The 24,229-nt window shown below is 40.1% G+C and overlaps 1 protein-coding gene and 1 non-coding gene across 2 annotated transcripts; one reads left to right on the forward strand and one right to left on the reverse strand.

Annotated features, from left to right (window-relative positions):
• Positions 1-673: 673 nt before the first annotated feature.
• LOC125995808 (boLa class II histocompatibility antigen, DQB*0101 beta chain-like) lies at positions 674-9,402 on the reverse strand (the record flags this gene model as incomplete). The annotated part of the gene is given in 8 exon segments (XM_049764789.1): positions 674-701; positions 1,178-1,248; positions 1,251-1,270; positions 2,012-2,119; positions 2,122-2,292; positions 7,106-7,309; positions 7,312-7,371; positions 9,315-9,402. Coding segments are annotated over 8 exon segments (750 nt in total), but the record flags the coding sequence as incomplete, so codon positions are not given.
• A 14,197-nt stretch (positions 9,403-23,599) lies between these two features.
• LOC125996963 (U2 spliceosomal RNA) lies at positions 23,600-23,790 on the forward strand. The gene has a single exon (XR_007491608.1). It is a non-coding gene; the product is annotated as a U2 spliceosomal RNA (small nuclear RNA).
• The last annotated feature ends 439 nt before the right edge of the window (positions 23,791-24,229 follow it).

Raw genomic sequence — 24,229 nt, forward strand, 5'->3', positions numbered from 1 at the left:
TGGGAATTCTGGGCAAGGACAGATATTATAGAAGACCGAAATTAAATCCCCTTCAAAGTATCCTCAGGTATCAGTGCAAGAGTCCTGTAGAAAAGAAAGAGTGATCAGCACAAGACATCCTCAGGAACATACCCTCTCCCCTCTCCTCAGGATCCCTGCAACATCAGCTAATAAAAGTTGAGGTTCAGGATATATTGCTGCTTCTTCCCCTAAAATCTGTTTACAGGTAAAACAGTTTCAGAGCTCCATGAAAATTGGAGGCGTAGGTGATGATATTCTTTCAGCTGATATGAAGATTCCTATAATTAGTAAATCTAATAATTCACCATTTTCTCAGAACTAGTAACCTCTTTCAGTGGCTTACAGATAAGCATGGGCAGTAACCACAAAAACAGAACATAAAGTGGACTTTATCTTGGTACTTAACATTCAAAACATGTCTCTAGCCCTGAGTTTCACATACATATTAAATCAAAGTCATGAACTAGTTCTCAAAAACAACCTTGAGAGCTCCCTACAGAAACTGGGAAAACTTCCCTCCTAATTCTTGATAGCACAGTAAAAAATAGAGGCTATGAACTGAGATCTCATTTTCCAGACTCACCCACCTCACACTTTTCCCTTTATTACCTCTTCCTACCCTCAATCCATGCATCAAATTAGACCAGAAACATTACCTGCTGGTGGAGATCCACGAGAGTCTAGAAAAAGAGTTATACAAAAGGAGTTATAAGGTCTCATTACTCAAATAGTTTGTCTCCATTCCAAATGGAAGTAAGATATACAACTGAACTGGTGATTTATAACCTCCCTACCCATGGACTACAAGGCCTTAATTAACCACCCTAATGTCAAATCCTCCACAATGAGTAAAATCATCTCTAAAAGAGAGGAAAGTCAGTGCTCTGACCTAAAGGAGGAAATTCGCAGAAAAAAATTTAGTGAGATAATAGCAAACTAGAAAGAAGCCTTAAATACACACATTTCCTGTAGTAGTGTTACATTTACCATTAAAATAGAATCCAACATGTTCCCTACATTGTTCTGCCTCCACCCACAATTAGTTCAGCCCTATTCCTTTCAAGATCAGACAGAATTAACATAAGAGGAAAAAATCATCTCTGAGGAGAGGATCTCAGACATAGCTCTCCATCTCCATTTCCCCAGAGTAACTTACCTTTCTGGCCCCAGTCCAAGGAAGATCAGTCCCAGCACAAAACCCCCAATGCCACTCAGAATCTTACTCTTTTTGCAGATTCAGACTGCACACCTGCAGAGCAAAGCCTGAGTATTAGCATTTGTTCACATTTAGTACAGTTTCCCTTTGAAAAACCCAAAATATAGTCTGAAGTATAGGAGAAGGAGGCATCAGAAAATCTATTCTCTATTCTGATCACTCCTAGGAAGGTAAGAGCCTGCCGTAAAATCCTTAGATATTATGGGTAGTTAAGGGGGGAGGGAGATCACTGCTCTTCAGTGGTCTAAAAAATAAATAAGAATAAGAGGCCTTAAGGAAAGCAAAGAAAAGGAAGGGGAAGAAGGGTTTGGTAAGAAGGGGAAGGAATAAGAAAGAGATTGAAAAAGGAGAGGGGAGTAAGGAAGGAGATGATAAGAGAATAAAAGATGAAGAGATGGGAGGGGAAAAAAGAAGGGAACTAAAAGGAAGAGAAGAGGAGAAGGAGGAGGGGGAAAGTAGGAGGAAGGAGAGGAGAGAAAGGGAAAAGCAAAGTAGGGTAAATAAAATAAAATCTTTGTAGCAGTATAGATGAAAACCAATCAGGCTGGTTTCTAGAGCCATGGTGTATAGCATGATCCTTAATATTTAGAAAAACAATAAGATGGGGATTCTTTGTAAGGTGACTGCTAAGGTTAAAAAAAATGCTCAGGTGACTCTGAGGGACACAGCTCAGCACTGATTTTGAGGGAAAAGGATGGATTGGGATAGGCCTGAGGAATCTCTGTCCACTGGTTTTAGGGGTCCATGGTGATAGGAAAACAAATTGTTCCTTACGCCATTCCACTGTGATGGGTGTCTGGAGGCTGGGGTGCTCCATATGGCAAGCATAGACATCTCCACGCTGTGGAATCATTTCTAACATCACAAGGATCTGGAATGTCCGTCTCCATTCCTGGTAAGAGGAGTGGACACTACACGAGTTGTCTCTTCCTGGTCATTACAGAACCACCGCACCTTGACTTGGCCTGGGTAGAAATCTGTCACTAAGCAGACCAGTAGGTTGTGGTGGTTTAAAGCCTCTGTCTTTGATAGAGAAATGGTCACTTTAGATTTTTCTGAGGAGAATAACAAAATATAGAAGACAATGAGATATTAGAACACAGAACAAGTCTCCATTCCCATGCAGTCAATTCTTTCTTAGTGCCAGAGAAAAAGATTGTTTGATTCCAAATATGAGTAGAATACATGATACTACATTAGTCTTAGTAAACTTATTAATCAGTTTTCTTTCCATTCTCAAGAAATAATACTAATCAACATATGGGAGTTGCCTGCTGATATTAACAAACATAAAGCACTTAAAAATTATAAAATGCTGAAACCAGAATGATAGTGCTTACACATGGCCAATCCAGGTTTAATTCCCACTTCCATATATACTTATGTGGTTCGCTGAGCCAGTCAGGAATAAATTCTTGAGTGCAGAGTCAGGAGTAAGTCCTGAGCACTACTAGATGTGGTCCCAAAAAGTCATAAAATGCTTGTGATACAGGGATTGGGAAAATGTTTTTGATATAGATCATTATTCATATTTTTATTAAAAATATACAATTGAGGGGCCAGCATGGTGGTGCAAGGGGTAAGGCATCTGCCTTGCCCACACCCTAGGGCAAACCAGGGTTCGATCCTCCGGCATCCAAAATGGTCACCCAAGCCAGGAGTGATTTCTGAACTTAGCCAGGAGTAACCCCTGAGCGTCACTGGGTGTGTTCCCCCAAAAAATATATATAACTGATAAAATATGTAAGATTGACCCACAAAAATAGTACAGGAAGAAGGATGCTTCAATTGTATGTGGCTGACCTCAGTTCAATCTTTGGAATCTCATATGGTCTCCTGAGTAACACCATGAGTAATCGCTGAGCCCAGAGCTAGGCATAAGTCCTGAGCACTGATTGGAATGGACCACCTACCCCATAAGAATAAAATTGGGTTCCTAACTCCCAAAACTTATTGAAGCTAATCATAAGAATAAGCTCTAGTTATTCATGATAGAACAGTGACACCACTTCCAGTTAGTTCCGCTATTCCCCCAAAGCAGAGAAAATTTTGCAGTATTGACTCTTGTTACCATTAGATCACCAATACTAGTCAATACCCCTGAATGGTAGCATAAATAATAATTTATACATATTTATTTGACCCACTAACTATAACAATAAGGACTAGCATGCTCATCCATCCTTCAAAGCAGTGTTTTGAACATTCTTCACTCCATAATTCTGTCTGTAAGATTAACAAAAATTGAAAACAGGGCCACTTCTTATATCAAAGCTTCTCTGTGTCTAACCTAAGCTTAGCCCATAAATTAGTCTATAATGAATTCCAAACAGAAACTTAAATTATTAAGTATGTTCACTTCCATCTCAACATAACATGCATCAAATGCAAAGATTAGCAACAAAACATGATTCCTGCCTTTATGGAACTTGGAATCTCAAAACAGATGCAAAAAAATTTTGTTAAACATTCTAATATTCTATTATTAGAAGAGAAAAAGAGAACTGTGAAAATAAATAATAGTGATAAACATCTTAATTGCCTATATCTATGTTCTTTCATAGCTGTCTATGGTAAAAGTGCAACCAAAAGGGACAGGTGTATCTCCTTTGTATATCTCAGGTGTATTCCCTTAACATCTATAACTCTTTTAGAATATCCTCTTATATAGTGACAATTTTGTCCACTGGTCTTTTTATTTGATTGTTTGCTTTTCCTCATTGATATTTGTTTTATAAGCAATAATGGTAGAAGAGTATCTCTGTATAGAATTCATGTTTGAACCAAGTTACGGGGAATGTTGGACTTTATTTGTCAGCCCCCACATGCACCAACTATATCTTGTGGCAATGTTTCTCTTTTGCATAGGCACATTAAAATGGGAAAATAATACATATGCAAACAAGTTCTTATCTAAAAGAGATGGAAACACAAATTTCGTAATTCAATTAGGCCTTATACCCTGAACATTGGCATAATGATTTGCCTTATGCCTCAGAAGAATGGGCAATGTCCATACACCCCTGAACAATAGATAAATAACCACAATTGTCTATAACATTACCAGGTCCAAACCTCTACCAGGGAAGACCAACCACTGCTCTGGCATTGTCTTACTCCAAAGAATGCTCTCAACAACCATATGACTCAGCTACAGCCTGCTTGCAGGACAGATTGCTCCACATCTAATGGTGTACTGAAACTAGAGGATGCTCCACATCAGCCTGACTTTGATGAAAGAAATGCATAGAATCCAGAATCTTTAAATATAGGAACCTGATATCAACAACAGCTAAAGTGTGAAAAAGTTTCACCGGGACCATGGAGAATGACTTGAATTGGACAGACTGGTATGCCTGGAGCCCAGAGTTGGTCTTATGCCAATAAACTTCAGGGGTGAGGCCTTCTTGTAATCAGGCCAAGAATTTTTTTTCCATTTTCCCCATATTTTTCTGGGCCTATGCAAACAACAGCAATTGCCGCTGTCACACCTTTATTATTTTTTTAACCTTTATTTTTTAAGAAAAAAATTACTGATCTTTAAAAAATAACTGTAGTAGAATGCCTGTCTCAAATACAGGCAGGGGATGAGAAGGGGGGAAGGGGGCATTGGGAGGGGGGATTGTTACACTGGTAAAGGGGGTGTTCTGTTTGTGACTGTAACCCAACTATATATAATCATGTTACTTAAATAAAAGTATATTTTCAAAAAGTGCAACACAACTTTCACACAACCTATACTGCTTTTTATTTTTGTCTCTCTAGCCATTTTAGCATCTAATTTTCTTAATGTGAAATACAGTAAATATTTTTGTTTTATTTGTGCATTATATTCTCTCATTGTTTTATTTCCCCTAATTTTCTAACATTTGTATGAGTTTAGTGATATCTACCTACACTGTTCCATTCCTTTACTATGAAATCAGACATTATGATCATGTATGTTCTCTGTAGAAATGCATGATATTCTTGCAGAGCTTAGCCTGGGTTAGTAAAAATGTAATGTAAACTTAAAAGCACAGTTGAGTCTTACTGAAGTTAGCAAGGAGTCTTTGCACCTTAATTAAATGGCACTTATCTAGAAGTAATCATGGTTTCCACTGGATTTTTAATTCATTTGCAGTTTCTCATTCTTAGAGTCTTATTACAGTCATGATCCACTATATGCACTTACAAACTATGCTCATCTTAAGATAGTAGATGCAGATGTCTTAAGTTCAAGAAAAGGTGCTACACTAATTATGAAAGCAAACTGAAATAGCAAAAATATAACTATTTTGTACTATTAGAATGTAGCTAGAAGAAAATGAGAGCGTAGAAAGACAAATAAAAGTTACTATAGTCATAATTGGGACTAATCAGTTTTCAGTACTTAAAAGTACCATTTTGTTCATTCAACTATGCTAAAAAATAGGCAGAACAGATTCATACTGCTGCTGTCAGTCATGACTAATTTTAATAAGGCTTTGCTTCCATTAAATTCTATGTGCATATAGTAAGGAACCTAATGGCATGTAGGTGTGTGTATGTGTTTGAGAAACCTTTAGGAGTAAGTGAATTAAATACAGGCTAATTACTTCAAGTGTTTAATGTATTAAGAATTTAGTGTATTATACAAAAGCACTGAGGGGAAAATAAATGAACAGACAAGGAGTCTACAGTCAATCCCATGACACTATACTTCAAGGGTGGAGAGACCCTGTATCTCCTAGGCCAAGGGAATTCCCTCTCTAATGCTCCCAATATTTACTATGCCTATGCAGGAAAAAAAAACGGGGGGGCACAAAAATAGTCTTTTTTATCTATTTATCTATTTATTTTTATCTTTTTTTACTTCTTTGTTTAGGTGCAGATATTGAAGTTGATGTCCCCAATCTTATTTTATGTTATTTTATCTTTTTCTTTCTTTTTGCACTCTGGCATGGTTTTATTTCAGGATCGAGACTAGTTTGTGGTGCTTGTCTTTGGTGCTGTAGTGTTCGTTGGATATTTGTTTGATATTTCTTTTTGTATTGTTGTGGTATTTCAATTCCTTTTTTCCTGTCCTCTCTCAGACTGAGGTTGAGAGCCTCTAGAATGACTACACGCATTTTCAGCTTATTTGATTTTTACCCCCACGTTATCGCTTTTCTCTTCTTCAAACAAAACCACATAACTTGTACTATCTAGTTCTGCCTCTCAAATAGAGGGGGAAATAAGGGAGGGTACCAGGACCAAACAGCTATATGATCACTATGGAGGAGGAGGAGGAAGAAGAGGAGGAGGAGGAGGAGGAGGAAAAGGAAGAGGAGGAGGAAGAGAAGGAGGAGGAGGGGGGAGAAGGAGAAGAAGAAGAAGAAGAAGAAGAAGAAGAAGAAGAAGAGGAGGAGGAGGAGGAGGAGGAGGAGGAGAGAAGAAGAAGAAGAAGAAGAAGAAGAAGAAGAAGAAGAAGAAGAAGAAGAAGAAGAAGAAGAAGAAGAAGAAGAAGAAGAAGAAGAAGAAGAAGAAGAAGAAGAAGAAGAAGAAGAAGAAGAAGAAGAAGAAGAAGAAGAAGAAGAAGAAGAAGAAGAAGAAAAGAAGAAGAGGAGGAGGAGGAGAAGAAAAGAAGAAGAGGAGGAGAAAAGAAGAAAAGAAGAGGAGAAGAAGAAGGAGGAGGAGGAGGAAGGAGTTAGTTATTCGCCTCATGATGCAATAGCCATTTGGGATGAATGGTGTGTCAGATGAACAATTATTTGAAACCAAACAGTCAAAAGGCCTCCGCCCCCGCGGGACCCCACCCAGGCCTCGGGACCCGCCCACCGACCGCGTCTTGGGTATCACCGGCCTCGGTCCAGCACAGGGAGACCCGAGACCCGAGGATGCTGGTGCGGCGCTCGGGCGGGTGCTCACCGCTGCGCTGCAGGGTCGTGACTTCCTCGTTCTGGTAGTTGTGTTTGCGCACCGTTTCCACCAAGGCTCGATGGGACTCCAGGATGTCATGGATGTTCCAGGACTTGGCGATCGGACGCCCCAGCTCGGCCACAGCCTGGAATTCGCCCACGTCGCTATCGAAAGGCACGAACTCCTCCTGGTTGTAGAAGTATCTGGCCACACCCGCACTCGCTGCGTCCCGTTGGTGAAGTAGCACTGGGACTTACACTGGAACACGAAATCCTCTGCGGGGGAAACACACCCCGTCAGGGCGCCGCCAGCTACCGACGCAAACCCCTCTCCTGGGGATATTGGGATCGTAAAGCGGCTGGATCCGCAAAACCCGAAACCCCACACCACTTCCACCACCATCTGCCAAACCCCTGGGTCTCAGGGGTTCGCCCCCCCCTATCCCAACCTGGCACCAGGCTCGGGTCCAGGGACCGCCACTGCTTCGAGAGGCCCTCGAACCCGGAGAGAAAAGAGGAAACGTGTCTAGAGGCAAATCCTGGAACCCCCTAGCTGGGGAAGGTGCTCTGGAGGGTTCGTTTTAAGTTCATCTCTATGATTAGATCAAGTGGCATCTCCCCGGCCACAGAAATACTGGGAGCCCCAGAGATTAATAAATCTGGAAGTCTGAGTTGAAGGGAATGACCGGGATGTTCTAGGATTTCCTTGTCCTCTGCCTGACTCTTCTTGGTCACTGTAGAAATGCCTCTTCCCTCGTGTACCGGGATTTACTGTCTCTACCAGTTCAGAACACCTTTGGAGTTCTCTTACTATCATGTTTAAGGATTCCTTCCAAAGACCTAAGAAGGAATCACACAGGCTTTGGAATTAGATAAACTAGCTTCTGCTTAAACCTTGCCAGTTAGCTAAACTTGACAAGTTACTTAGTAGTATCGCTAGCATAAGTATAATTGTGTATAAAGAAAAACCAACACACAATGATGTGAGGAAGATTGAGAGAACGTATAGAAAACTGTCTGAAATGAGTGACTCCTCAATATGTATTATTTCCCTTCTATACGGTCTTTTTTCTACTAAATAAAACCCAGCATCAATTCCTCTCAAAATCCTAGTCAAGAAGGGAAGTCTGGCTCCCTGCAAAGGGGAGTCTAGTTCCTGTTCCCCCTTTTTGGGAAATCTGATTCTTGCCCCCCACTCCTTTTGCCCATTACCACAACCAGGGGAAATCTGGCTTAGATCCTGCTTTTATCAAATCTATGTATTGTCATCCCCTGACATGTCTGCATACTTCACTCGTTCAGTCATGTGTATCCCTGACTCTGAATGTCCTTCCCAGCTACAAAGGCTGACAAAGCCCTAAATAAGTGTAACCAAAGCCTCAAACAGACTCTCAGCTTTTGGAGAACTTCCCCTCTCCCTGGTCAGGCAGGCATGGGTACTAGACAAATTCAGTTTTTCTTGTTTCTCTAAATATGTATCTTTGTCTCTTTCCTTTGCAGGGCTTCCTCTGCAAGATTTCTGGTACATTCACTATAAAGATGACAACAATCTGGCTGGCATATATGAGTGAAACTTCAAATCAAGACTCCCATTCCATGGTCACTGAGTTAGCTTCACACTTCACTCAGATCAAGTTTATGTTTACCTCATAGGTTCTCCACTCAGTCAAGAATGCAAAATCCTTTTCCTTAAATACTAAAATTCTAAGGATCACTGAAAGTCATATTGGAAGGCCCCAAAATAACAAATCCTGCTGACTTCTCTGTGAAGACATTTTTTTTTAATCAGTAGAGTTACAAAGTTGTTCATGATTGAGTTTCAGTCATCCTATGTCCAACACCCATCCCTTTAATCAGTGCATATTTCTCATACCAAAGTCCCCAGTTTCCCCTTCCATCTTCCCCTTGCCCTCTCCCCTGCCTACCTCTGTGATAGACATTTGTCTTTTCTGTCTCTCTCTGGAGACATTCTTTATTCAAACACAACCCCAAGCTCACTTTGTCCTGACACTGGTGGTAGTGCTCATACACTTTGTTTCCTCAATAGTAATATCCTCACTTAAACTTATGGAATGGGTATTGCCCTTATCTTGCCCTTAGAAGGTGGAAATGGGAATGCGGTGTTGCTCTTTCCAAAGAGAAGGACTCTAGGATGAAAACCTATGTTCTAAGATCATAGAATCCCCCAACCGAGTGGTGACAATGAAGCAGCCCTGTACTTGGAGTGTCTTTCCCCTCAGACCCTGGGGTGCTCAGCATCACCAGCATCATCACGATCACAACTGCTGTCCACAAGCTCCTAGAGTTTCACTGAGTCATCTTCCCAGTCATAGCTTAGGACAGAAGGAGAAAATATGCTGTTTAATACAGCTGACACCTAGTGACTCTGATATACCCACAAACACTCAAGTCCTATGAAAGCTTCCCTGCAGGGTAGGATTGGAGAGGCCCTGGGAAAGGATCCAATCAGCATTTGAAGTGAAATAGCTCATCTATCTCCAGGCAGACACTTTTTATTCAGGTTCTTACTTTAATGCCTGTCACTCTCTTTAAATTGAACTAGATGGACATTTCAGGCAGATTTTTTTTTTTTGGTATTGCAAGAAACCTAAAGATTGAATGCCTTAGGCATTTAAAGAATCAAAAGAGAACAATGATTCAAGAATAATTCTTTGTTTTATTTAAAATTTGCTATTCTTATACCTAGAATTTGTTCTAAACAGTGTCACCACCATGTTTTTTCATATTTTAGGAGTCATAACATTGGCACAAACATGTTTACTTCTATTATCTTGAACATTCTATGAGGTTTAAGTTGTGATGGGATGAACAAAATTCTTAGAAGAATTCTAAGCTCTAGCTCAACTCCTATGGTGTTGTTAGAGAGTTAACAAAGTAATGAAGCTCCTTTTTGCCTCAGGAAAAAAGATCATATCCCATGGATTTTGCATCTATATCTTTATATACCTAAGATTAGTGTGACCTGTTTAATTTTTAAAATTATCCTTCATTACCATGTGTAACTGTTGAAAATATCAAGTTAATGTATACAGCAAAAAAAAGTCAAAAAAATCAATACCCAGGTTATCAAGCAGTAGTACAGTAGATAAGGTGCTTGCCTTGCTTATGACTGACTCAGGTTTGATCCCTGGAACTTCATATGGTCCTCTAAAACCAAGCCAGAAGTGATCTCTAAACACAGAGCTCGAAGTAAGCCTTGAGCTTACTCAAAAAATAATTTACATCAGCCCTGCTAGATAGTGACTATTATATAAAAAATACTACATTTGTGATTTTTAAATAAAGGTATTTGAAATGTTTGTTAGATTGAGTTTATTCCATAAAGTCAACTGTGTAAATACTTTCTGAGTTATTAATTACATTCATGTGATTTCAACAGCACCACAGCCAACAAAGTCACTTTAGTTCCAGGTAGAGAGGAAAGACATGAAGAAGCATTTCCTGGAACTTAATAGTGTACTTAAGGAAGCAAAAGTTTAGGGTTACAGACTTTCCTATGCCAGCTTTAAATATTAAGCCCTGAATGGCAGGTATTGATAAAGTGTGAGAGGGACTGGGGCACAGGCATGCACAGTTGTTCAGTTCCCTGAGTCCTGTGTCTCCACCAAACAACTTTTACGGAGGACACAAAGTAATTAAAGCAATCATTCAGTTAAAAGGTAAAAAAGTCAGTGAAGGAAAACTAGCACCTAGTGTTTATATAAGTGTTCATTTAAGAAAAAGGAAAAATAACAAAGATCTCCTACAAGCATAATGATTAATCCAAAGGGGAACACTGAAATTTTTTTCTGTTTTGCTTCTCATTCCAATTTCAAGCATTTTGCCACTCCTATTCCCTTCTAGTATCCTCCCCAAGTACCTGAGTCTGAAGTCCTGATCATATAAGCCACTTTCCTGGGTTACTGTGGTAACTAAAACCTGTCCTGTGTTTGTGGTTTTGATATGTTGGTGCTTTCTGTTTTGTTATGTTTGATATGCATTAAAATGACCATGTAGGGATCAGAGAGATAGTTCAGAGTCTTGCATGTTATGGTCTAGAGTTTAATCCCCAGCATCCCATATAGACCGCCAAGAATAAATCCTGAGTACAGAGCCAAAAGTAATCCCTGAGCATCTCCAAATAACATTAATTACATGATTATGTAATGACCTAGAGTTCACTCAGAGAATACCTAGGACTGACATATGCTTGTCCCCCAGGTATAAAAGGAAAAGACCTTACAAAGTGTTATGTCTTGCTTGGAGCCATGCTGCCAAGCCGTCTGCTAACATTGCACAACCTTTTGTATAGCAATGTCATAAAGACCACACACCATTCTCTATCTATCTTCATAATAGTACTTACAGTTTTTTTTTAAAAGGCATTATTTATCAGACTCTTCTTGTCTAAGTTGAGATGTAAGATGAGAGTAAATAGAACAATGCTGGGCAAGCATTTTGAAACAAGAGTGTTTCTTCCTCTCTATCTAGCTGGTATTTTTGGATCTCATTTTTAAATAAAGAGCAGAATTTAAAAGCAGCCTATAATGGGGCCAGAGCAATAGCAAAGAGTATAGGTACTTGCCTTGCACACGGCCAACCAAAGTTCAATCCCCAGCATTACATATGAGATGAGCTAGCCAGGACTGATTCCTGAGCACAAAGCAGGAGCAACCCTTGAAATCCCCCAGATATGACCCAAATACAAAAACAACAACAACAACAACAACAAAAATTAGCCTTAAATTTACTAAGGTAAAAAGAAAGGGAAGAAGCAAAAAAAAGAAGTTTTCACTCGTGTGTGCACAATAAGGCAGTGAGACTGGAAAATTTGTCACAATAGTGGAGGTATTAGGACCTGGTTAGCTCCACAATTTGAAGGCTTTTGGCAGTGATGGAGGAGTAAAGAGGATGACAATGAAAATGACAAGTAAGGAAGCTTGGAAGTGCTTCATTTTCCAACCCCAGAGTCCCTCAGATGACCATATTAGCCCTTCCCTCGCTCTTATCCTGACAACAGAGGCTTCAAACCTGGAATTTCCCCCATCTTACAAGCCTCTGTACAGGAAGTTTTCAATTGGCAACAAAAGTATAATCTTAGCTTCCTTTTTCTGATTGGTTAAAACATCTGAAGCATACACTCACACACACACACACACACACACACACACACACACACAGAGTCTCTCTACCACAGCACCTCCCATCACGCCCACACTTTCCTACAGGGTGAGCTTTCTCTTTGCACTGCCCTGTTCCTCTCCACATCCTCTACCTCCTAATGCTGATGCAGGAGCAAAAGAAGCAGGTTTTTGTGTTCACAAATTCTTCTCTGTTTTCAAGAATGAAAATATTGAGAACCAGAGAGATAGCACAGCGGTAGAGTGTTTGCCTTGCAGGAAGTCCCGTCCCACGACGAATCCAGGTTCGGTTCCTGGCATCCCATATGGTCCCTTGAGCCTACCAGGAGCGATTTCTGAGCCAGAAGTAGCCCCTGAGCGCTGCAGGGTGTGCAACCCCCAGCCCCCCAAAAAAGAAGAAAATATTAAATAATAAAGATACCCAGACTCTGAGTTAGAAGCAGATTGAAAAGTAGAAGTGGTTATGCTGAGTGAAATAAGTCAGAGGGAGAGAGATAGACACAGAATTGTCTCACTCATATGGGTTTTAAGAAAAATTAAAGACACTGAAATAATTCCCTGAGATTATCGCCTGAAGGACTGACTCAAGACATGAAGCTCACCACAAAGAGTGTTGAGTGCAACTAGAAAAATAACTATGCTGAGAACTGTCATAACAATGTCATTGAGTGAGGGATATAGAAAGCCAATCTCAAATACAGGCAGGGGCTGGGGGAGGGAGGAGATGGGGCCATTGGTGATGGGAAGGTTACACTGGTGAAGGGGGTGTTTTTTTATGACTGAAATTCAACTATAATCATGTTTACAATCATGGTGCTTAAATAAAGATATTAGAAAGGAAGGAAGGAAGAAAGAAAGAAGAAAGAAAGAAAGAAAGAAAGAAAGAAAGAAAGAAAGAAAGAAAGAAGAAAGAAAGAAAGAAAGAAAGAAAGAAAGAAAGAAAGAAAGAAAGAAAGAAAGAAAGAGAGAGAGAGAGAGAGAGAGAGAGAGAGAGGGAGGGAGGGAGGGAGGGAGGGAGGGAGGGAGGGAGGGAGGGAGGGAGGGAGGGAGGGAGGGAGGGAGGGAGAGAGAGAGAGAGAGAGAAAGAAAGAAAGAAAGAAAGAAAGAAAGAAAGAAAGAAAGAAAGGAAGGAAGGAAGGAAGGAAGGAAGGAAGGAAGGAAGGAAGGAAGGAAGGAAGGAAGGAAGGAAGGAAGGAAGGAAGGAAGGAAGGAAGGAAGGAAGGAAGGAAGGAAGGGAAAGAAAGAAAGAAAGAAAGAAAAGAAAGAAAGAAAGAAAGAAAGAAAGAAAGAAAGAAAGAAAGAAAGAAAGAAAGAAAGAAAGAAAGAAAGAAAGAAAGAAAGAAAGAAAGAAAGAAAGAAAGAAAGAAAGAAAGAAAGAAAGAAAGAAAGAAAGAAAGAGTGGGCTAGATGGCATTCCCACACTACTCATCAACATGGGACTGAGATGTACATCATCCACTTAAGAGTGGAAAATTTATGAACCCTACAGACCAAGCACAAAAAGAAGCCCAGAAGAGAGAATTAAAGAAGAACTAAAAAACAACACATGATGGTAAGAGCTGCAGTTTTAAAGATGAAAGATCCCAAACAGATTGTCCATGATATGGAGAAATTGGATGAAATGAAATTTAACACAGTACAACAGCAGCAGTTAAATGAGAAGGTGCTGAAAGATAAGCGTAAAATAACTGCGTGAAAACTTTAAACGTATTCTACGACTCTATGAAAAAGAAAACCCAGATATATACAAAGACTTAAGAAAGCTGAAAGTAGAATATGAACAGAAAAGGGCTCGACTTAGCCAGCATTTTGATGCTGTCAAGAATGCTCAGCATGTGGAAGTAGGGAGTATTCCTTTGCCAGATATTCCGTATGCTCCTACCAACATCCTGATCCAGGGCATTCCCCTTCCTGGTGCCCAGTCACGCTCTATCCTTAAAAGACTTCAGCTGAGAGAGGCCAAAGGAAGCACGCAGGGGCCGCCAACCAGGGAAACCGGGTTTTTGGATAAAAAGGGCGGACAACCTAAGTTGACACCTCGGTGCTCAGTCACAGCAGATACCATACTGTTTGCATTATGAAATATCTTGATAAAACACTTTAATATATCCTTTATCTCTGGATTATGGTCTCTATTAGGACCTGAAGCAAGTGACCTGCCAGACCACTGAAGAAGCCAACTGTTACCCACAGATTTATATTATAGGACCTACTCATTGAACACATTTAGACAAATTAACATCTCCATTCTCTTTTCTTCTCTCTTCTCACTACTTCTTTCTTTCTCCCTTTTCTTCTACTGCCTTTTCTTCCTCATTAGCATCAATTCAATCTAGGTCAAATAAAAACCATACTGTTAGTTTCTCTTTAGGTAAGGAAATTCTATACATAAGATGCAGCGGACAATACTACATAGAGTAACCACATGCATTGATAGGCCTCACTAACACATTGATTAGTACTCGAAATGCGAAACCTATGTGTATCCTAAATTGCTCCAGTGGTCACCTAATCCTGAATACCTCATTCAAGAAGGCCCAACCCCATCACTAACAAAATCCCTAGAAATTGAGAAACCTCCCAACTTCAACACACCAGCCCAATCTCTCTTAGTTGACTTTTTAGCTTCTTTACCTTATTTTTACTATATTTACCTATTTTTCTGTTCTTCTCTTAGTTCTTGCTCTCTGCTCCTCGCTTTCTTAAACTATACCTAAGCTAAGTTCATGTGGAATAGGCTTGAATACTCAGAAAATGTTCCACAGACATACAATCACCTAATTTTTGATAAAGGAGCAGGAAATCCTAAATGGAGCAGGGAAAGCCTCTTCAACAAGTGGTGTTGGCACAACTGGATAGCCACTTGCAAAAATTGAACTTAGACCCCCAGCTAACATCACGTATGAAGGTAAAATCCAAATGGATTAAAGACCTCAATATCAGACCCAAAACCATAAAATATATAGAACAACACAGAGGCAAAACACTCCAGGACATTGAGACTACAGGCATCTTCAAGGAGGAAACTGCACTCTCCAAGCAAGTGAAAGCAGAGATTAACAGATGGGAATATATTAAGCTGAGAAGCTTCTGCACCTCAAAGGAAATAGTGCCCAGGATACAAGAGCCATCCACTGAGTAGGAGAAACTATTCACCCAATACCCATCAGATAAGGGGCTAATCTCCAAAATATACAAGGCACTGACAGAACTTTACAAGAAAAAAACATCTAATCCCATCAAAAATGGGGAGAAGAAATGAACAGACACTTTGACAAAGAAGACATACAAATGGCCAAAAGACACATGAAAAAATGTTCCACATCACTAGTCATCAGGGAGATGCAAATCAAAACAATGATGAGATACCACCTCACACCACAGAGAATGGCACACGTAGCAAAGTATGAGAATAAACAGTGTTGGCAGGGATGTGGAGAGAAAGGAACCCTTATCCACTGCTGGTGGGAATGCCGTCTAGTTCAACCTTTATGGAGATTTCTCCAAAAACTGGAAATCGAGCTCCCATACGATCCAGCTATACCACTCCTAAGAATATACCCTAGGAACACAAAAATACAATACAAAAACCCCTTCCTTACACCTATATTCATTGCAGCACTATTTACCATAGCAAGAATCTGGAAACAACCAAGATGCCCTTCAAAGAATGGCTAAAGAAACTGTGGTACATATACACAATGGAATATTATGCAGCTGTCAGGAGAGATGAAGTCATGAAATTTTCCTATACATGGATGTACACGGAATCTATTATGCTGATTGAAATAAGTCAGAAAGAGAGAGAAAAACGCAGAATAGTCTCACTCATCTATGGGTTTTAAGAAAAATGAAAGACATTCTTGCAATAATAATTTTCAGACACAAAAGAGAAAAGAGCTGGAAGTTCCAGCTCACCTCAGGAAGCTCACCACAAAGAGTGATGAGTTTAGTTAGAGAAATAACTACATTTTGAACTGTCCTAATAATGAGAATGTATGAGGGAAATGGAGAGCCTGTTTAGAGTACAGGCGGGGGTCGGACGGGGAGGAGGGAGACTTGGGACATTGGTGATAGGAATGTTGCACTGGTGATGGGTGATGTTCTTTACATGACTGAAACCCAAACACAATCATGTATGTAATCAAGGTGTTTAAATAAAATTTAAAAAGTAACTAAAAAAAGAAGAAGACTGGTTTTGAGCTCTCTTGAGCTGGAAGCTAGCTCTAGCCGGCATGGAGTTGGGGGAGACCCCATGTGGAAGGCCTTCTTCCTAACTTGGGTGCGCTGGGAGCCTTGATAGGCTCCCAGCCTTCCCCTCTTCTGCCCCCAGCCTCCAGGCCTTCTGGGGTGGCAGCCCAGGTGGCCAGACAAGGTGGGTGTCGGGGGGTTCCTCCTGGATGGGGTCCCAAGTTTTCCCCGCCCTTCGCTCAGCTCTAGAGAGGGAAGGGCACAGGGTGTAGGGCGGGCGGATCCTGGCTTCCGGTTCTCTCTCGATCCTCTCTTGAGCTGGAGGCTAGCTCAAGCCGGCATGGGGTTGGGGGAGACCCCATGTGGAAGGCCTTCTCCCTAACTTGGGTGCGCTGGGAGCCTTGATAGGCTCCCAGCTTTCCCCTCTTCTGCCCCCAGCCTCCAGGCCTTCTGGGGTGGCAGCCCAGGCGGTCAGAAATGGTTGGTCCTAACTTGGGGTGTGCTGAGATTTGCACAGTTGCGCTAAGTTTCTCACTGGCAATTTCTGACCACTCTGCATTTCTGACCCCCGCGCGCACTGCTTGTATTAAGAGTATTCCTTATCTTTATGTTATGTTTTGCGTAGCCATAATGTCCATTTTGTATTCTGTCCTTTTCCATACCCCTTCAAAGCTCATTTTTACTCCTTAACTCTCTCACCCAAACATCACTAACCCACATTACTCTTTTTAACTTCAGTATTGCACAATCCTAATCATTGTGTGTAACAACTCTGAACTGCTTCAAAAGACATAAAATGGACACGTATGTCTTTAGAATATTTTATTTTTCCCTGACAACTATAAGTCTTACTAAATATTCTCTTATGCAATGATGATTCTAACCACTTTTTATCTTCTCTTTATGAGCTGTTCAACAAGGAATTTTGGTGAAAGAGTCCCCCAGTTTAATGCTTATGATTGAACCATGTCATGGGGTTTATTGAACTTGTTCTTATGTCCCCCATATGCACCAATAATGCCACATGGCATTGCTCCTTTTTTGCATAGGCACATTAAAATGAGAAAATACTATACATACAAATAAGATCCTATCTAATAGAGATTGGAATACACAAATCTTGTAGTGCAAAGGGACCTTACACCCTGAACATTGACATAATGATCTGGCAAGGCCTCAGAAGAAAGGGCATTTTCCATTCATCCCTGAACCAGGGAAGCCATCCATGAAACATCCAGGTTTGTCTATAACATCACCTGGAAGCAATCCTCTACCACGGAAGATGCTCAGACATCGACCTGCTCAAAAGAGACTTCCCTTAACACTGAGAAGACTTAACAACAATGACCTGCTTATAGGACAGGGCTTCCTGCATTGCCCTTTAATGGTGAGGTGAAACGAGAAGACACTCCACATCCTGACTTCAATGTAGGATACGCATATTCCAGGATTTTTAATACAGAAACATGATACCAACAACAGAGACTGTGTGAAAAGTGTGTTGGCACTACGGACAATGTCTTGGATTGGACGATAACTTGCCTGGAGCCTAGAGTTGGTCTTATGCCAGGAAACTTCAGGGGTAGGATCTCTTTGTATTTAGGCCAAGGTTATTCCTTTCCATGCCTCTCATATTTTGGTGGGCCTATGCAAACAACAATTGCCACTCTAACACCGTTTTTACTGTGCTCCTTTGACTCTAATCCTTAAAAAAAAACTACTTAAAATTTGAGGTTAACTTAAGCTAATATGCATGTACATGGAAATGTAAAAAATACTATGCCTCTAATGTTTAAGGAGTTACTTAAGTTTTATGGCTTTATATTGCCTTGTGTGCTGTTAAGAAATATTATAATGTGTTACAATCTGGGGACTTGAGGGACAAAGTAATTGTACATGGATTCTGTTTTATTTATCTTAATGTTCTTTGGCTGAAAGTTCAAAGTTAAAATATCAGGAAGGGGACTTCTTCTGAGAATTATGTTATGGGTGATTGTCCTTCCACTGTAACTTTACCTTGTCCTCTTTCTTTGTATCTTTGTTCTCATAATTCAAAATAAAAAAATTAAAAAAAAAGACTGGTTTTGAGTCTGTAAAGTTTCTGAGCTGTTTTTTGTCTGTAAAACCATGTATTCTTCCGTCAAACCGGAAAGTGAGTTTTGCTGGGTATAGTATTCTGGGTGAAGCATTCATTTCATTCAGTCTTGTCACAATATCCCACCACTGCTTTCTGGCCTCGAGTGTTTCTGGTGACAGGTCTGCTGTAAATCTCAAGGATGCTCCCTTGAATGTAATTTCCCTTTTTGATCTTGCTATTTTCAGAATTCTGTCTCTATCTGTGGGGTTCATCATTGTGACTAGGATGTGTCTTGGGGTATTTTTTCTGGGGTCTCTTTTTGTTGGTACTCTTCAAGCATGCAGGATTTGATCACATATATTCTTTAGCTCTGGAAGTTTCTCTTTAATGATGTTCTTGACCGTTGATTCTTCCTGGAAATTTTCTTCCTGGGTCTCTGGGACTCCAATGATTCTTAAATTGTTTCTGTTGAGCTTATCATAGACTTTTATTTTCATCTGTTCCCATTCTTTGACTAATTTTTCCATTGTCTGTTCATTTGCTTTAAGTTTTTTTTCCAATCTCTCCTGCTGTATGGAATTGTTATGTATCTCATCTTCCACAGCACCAAGTCTATTCTCAGCTTCTGATACCCTGTCCCAGAGCTTATCCATTTTGTCATTCACTTTGTTTACTGACTTTTTCAGGCCTGTTAGTTGACATGTTCTTTCAGTTTGGAGTTTTGTGATTTCTGTCTTCATATTTTCTTGGTTCTTATTAGTGTTCTGTTCAACTCGATCCATGGTTTCTTTGAGTTCTTTGAGAATCTTCCATATTGCTTGTCTAAAGTCCTTATCTGAGAGGTTGATTAGTTGGTTGGTCATTATCTGGTCATCAGAATTGTCATCTTCATTCTCTATGTCTGATGCTGGCCTGCATTGTTTCCGCCAGGGGCAATTTCTGAGCACTTATCCAGGAGTAACTCCTGAGCATCAAATGGGTGTGGCCAAAAAAAAAAAACTCAGTCAATAGATTAACTAGTCAACATTTTTCTTAGCATATTCAAATAAACCTGTGTGGTTAGAAAAATAGCCTAAAATGCAGGTGTATTATTAATCACCATTTGGTAAAAACAGTTCAACAGATCACTTCCCAAGTACTAGGGAACTTGAAACTCCACTACTAAAACTCACAAAAAGCAAAGAACAATGGGGAAACTAAGGAGTTCAGCTGCAGTTGCAGAAAGGGAGAAAAGCTAGACAAATCTTCAGGCCTTTCAAAGCTTGAGCCTGGTTGATGAGGACCTAAAATGAACAGTCAGTACACTGGCAACAGAAATCAAAGAAATAATAGCCAATGAAATTAAACAATCAAAAGTTGAGGAACTCAGCCAACTCAAAAAAAGAAGTTCTTTCAGAGAATTCATACAATGGAATTTAATGAGATAAAGAATGTGCTATCAAGCCATAGTAGCAGATATACAAGGCAGATAAAACATATAGATAAACTGAAAAACAAATTCCAATAAAGCATTAATAAATAAGGTAAAAAAGTAAAGAGAAGACAAAAGAATGGAAAAATTTAAAGTACTTAATGAACAAAGACACAAGGAATAATTTCTGAATTATAGGAATACTAGAAAGTAAAGAAAAAAAGGAAAGCAAGTAGTGGGAGAGATAATAGCAGAACAAAACCAAGATGATCAAAATATCTCAAACCAAAGAGAGAGATGGACTTCTTAAAACAGTAAGGGAGAAGAAAAACCTTAAGTGTAGAGGAAAGAACATAAAAATCATGCCAGATCTCCCACATTAAGTGGTCTTGACTAGAAAAGAGTGGAATGACATGTTCAAATTACTGAATGAAAATAGTTCTCAATCTGGAGCCCACTACCCAGAAAACTTCTCATTTATAAGGGAAGGAAGAATAAAAATATTCACAAACAAAAAATAACAGGCAGCATTTGCGATAACTCTAAATGAGCTACTGAAAGGTCACTTATATAAATAAAATAACCAGTTGTAGAAGCAGCAACCCTACGCAGTATAACAATATTACAAATCATAGTGTTTAAAAAGGAGGTAATGGAAGGAAGTGTGTGTGAGAGAGAGAGAGGAAGAGATAGAGGGAGAGATGAGGAAAGGAGGAAAGGAAGGAGGAAAAGTGTCTGTTCCATAGGCAGGCAGTGGGGAGAACAGGAGAGAAACTGTGGGTATTGGTGTTGAAATGTGCACTGATGAAGGGTGTTGTACATAGTATGATTAAAATTCAATCATAAACAACTTTGTAACTGTGAAAAAAGCCAACTATATTATAAACAACCTTGAAGATCATGGTATTTAAATAAAATCAAAAACTTAGTGGAAAACAAGAAACTGGGAGGCATCTCATTACCTAACGTGAAGCTATACTAAAAACTGTAGTGCTCAAAATAGCATGCTATTAAAATAAAGACAGAATTTCTGACCAATGGGTCAGAATAGAATATACAGTGACAAACCCCAAAAAATATGGACAACTGAATTTTGAGAAAGGAGTCAAGAACATGTAATGAAATAAAGACAGCCTCTTCAACAAATGGTGTTGGGACATGTAAGAAATTAAAAATGGATCCATATCTCACACCTTACACAAAAGTCAACCCAAAGTTGAACAAAGACCTTGAGATCAGACTTCAATATATTAAATGCACTGAGGAAAACATAGGTCGAATACTTCAAGACCTAGATCTCAAAGGAGTCTTCAATAATATAGTAACAATGGAAAAGACAATAGAATCAAATCTGAACAAATGGGACTATATCAAAGACAAAAAAAAGTTTCTGTATGTCAAAAGAAACAAGAGTTAAAACTAAAAAACAGCTAAGTGGGAGAAAATATTTGCACTCAACACATCAGATAAAGGGTTGATATCTAGAATATACCAAGTATACCAACCCAAGTAGACCAAAATCCCTTTTAAGAGTTGAGAAATTCGGAGCCAGAGTGGTAGCACAGTGATAGGGCATTTGCCTTGCATCCAGTGGCTGACCCACGACGGGTACAGGCATCCCATAAGGTCCCCTGAGCAAGGAGCGATTTCTGAACTCAGAGCCAGGAGAAACCCAGGAGCAGCGCCTGGTGTAGCAAAAAAAAAAAAAGTTGAGAAACTCAACTTTGGTTCCGGTCTCTGTCGCCATCTGGCGTTAGATTGCTACACCACATTCCCCCGAATATTCCTATGATTCAGTAAACTAAGATTTCTAGTCTTGGGGGTGGAGAGATAGCATGGAGGTAAGGTGTTTGCCTTTCATGCAAGAGGTCATCGGTTTGAATCCCAGCGTCCCATATGGTCCCCCGTGCCTGCCAGGAGCAATTTCTGAGCATGGAGCCAGGAGTAACCCCTGAGCACTGCCGGGTATGACCCAAAAACCACAAAAAAAAAAAAAAAAAAAGATTTCTAGTCTCAGAACGGTAAATTTCTGTATTATTTTCCAACAGGAAAGTTACTTTATTCCTAACCTAGTGAATGACTGCCCATATTTTTACATGAAAACTCGTATTCGTTCGTTCAATTTGTCCTTGCTTTGGTTTGTTTGTTTGTTGATTGTTTTACTTTGCTTTGGGGCCATTCTCAGCAGTGCTCAAGGCTTACTCCTGACTCCATGCTCAGAGATCAGTCTTGGAAGGAATAGGGGTATTATATGTGGTGGAAGAGCTCTAATTGGGTCAGGTGTATACAAGGCAAGCACCTTACTCCTTGTTCTCTCTCTCTCTCTCTCTCTCTCTCTCTCTCTCTCTCTCTCTCTCTCTCTCTCTCTCTCTCTCTCTCTCTCTCTCTCTCAAGGCCAATTAATGTGTCCTTAGTTTAGGCCAGAGAAATTCTATAATGGTTTAGGCACTTATCTCGAATACTGCCACTCAGGTTTAATCCCCATCTTCTCATATGGTCCCCCAACCATGGAAGAAGTGATCCCTGAACAAAGAACCAGGATTGTAAATCTGTGGATGTAACACAAAAATAAAATTCCCTTGGTTTATTGAGGATGTTAAGATGAGGAAACTTAACCCCCAAACAACTGCCTTATCTTTTCCTTCCCCAACAAACTTTGGGGTCCAACTCTATCACACATAATGGGTCAATGACAAAAATAAAAGATGAATTCCAAAGAACATGGTGGCAGAAAATCAGTCCCAGACCCAACTCTGGGGGAACTCACTGCTTCCAGGGACGTTCTATAGAGAAGAGTTTCATGGGATCTTACTTTCTTAGAAAGTATGTAACACTACCAATACTTTCAGCACTCAACAAAATTAGGGTCTTTTCCTATAGAGAAGAAGCAGGAAATTATCTCCTTTACAACTCCTCTAAAGCTGTTACCCCAAACTGAAGATAAAACCCTTTAAGTATAGGAGAGATGAGTAAGACTAGAATGACCAAGCTTGCTGCTCACTACTCAGTGAACATAAAAGAAATGGAAATGGAAACAGGCGCTCTGGTAACAGGTGTGGTGTTAGAATGTTGTATGCTGTGAATGAATGAAGGAAGTAGAAAGCCTGTCTCGAGTTCAGGTGGGGGGGTGGGGAAGAGGGAGATCTGGGAAATTGGTGATGGGAATGTTGCACTGGTGAAGGGGGGTGTTCTTTACATGACTGTAATTATACAACTATAATCGTATTTGTAATCACGGTGTTTAAATAAAGATAATAATAAAAAAAGAAAAAAGAATGTTGTTTGCATGAAACCATATCATTGACAACTACTCAGTGAACATAAAATAAATGGAAATGGAAACAGGCACTCTGGTGACAGGTGTGGTGTTAGAATGTTGCATGCATGAAACCATATCATTGACAATATTGTAAACTTGTAGATCACAATGGCTAAAGTAAAATTGTAAATTATGTGATTAAAATACTATTAAGAGGGGCCGGGCGGTGGCGCTAGAAGTAAGGTGCCTGCCTTTCCTGCGCTAGCCTAGGACTGACGGCAGTTCGATCCCCCGGTGTCCCATATGGTCCCCCAAGCCAAGAGCGACTTCTGAGCGCATAGCCAGGAATAACCCCTGAGCGTCACTGGGTGTGGCCCAAAAACCAAAAAAAAAAAAAAAAATACTATTAAGAAAAAGAAGAAGAGATCGCTTCTCGGCCTTTTGGCTAAGATCAAGTGTAGTATCTGTTCTTATCAGTTTAATATCTGATACGTCCTCTATCCGAGGACAATATATTAAATGGATTTTTGGAGCTGGGAGTCGGAAGAGGAGCTTGCTCCGTCCACTCCGCGCATCGACCCAGTATTGCAGTACCTCCGGGAACGGTGCACCCCTCCTCGGGGAAATAAACTTGTTCAATAAAAGACTTAATCCTTCACAGTATATTTCTTAGAACGTATTCTTTTTGCGTTCACACTTTACTTGATTGCTACCTTGACTTCTACTGATTTCTTATTCTGCACTCATTTTCTTGCGCTACTTTTGTAAAGAGCTATTCTTTTTTTTTTTTTTTTTTTTTTTTTTTTTGGTTTTTGGGCCACACCCGGTAACACTCAGGGGTTACTCCTGGCTATGTGCTCAGAAGTTGCTCCTGGCTTGGGGGACCATATGGGACACGGGGGATCGAACCGCGGTCCGTCCAAGGCTAGCGCAGGCAAGACAGGCACCTTACCTTTAGCGCCACTGCCCGGCCCAAGAGCTATTCTTATAGTGCTCAGTTAGGAGATGGGAAGGAAAGTATTACAGGGTTTGCTAATTCAAAAATTTAGAAGAGG

Source organism: Suncus etruscus, chromosome 18, assembly GCF_024139225.1.
Source record: "Suncus etruscus isolate mSunEtr1 chromosome 18, mSunEtr1.pri.cur, whole genome shotgun sequence".
In the NCBI taxonomy this organism is placed as follows: domain Eukaryota; kingdom Metazoa; phylum Chordata; class Mammalia; order Eulipotyphla; family Soricidae; genus Suncus; species Suncus etruscus.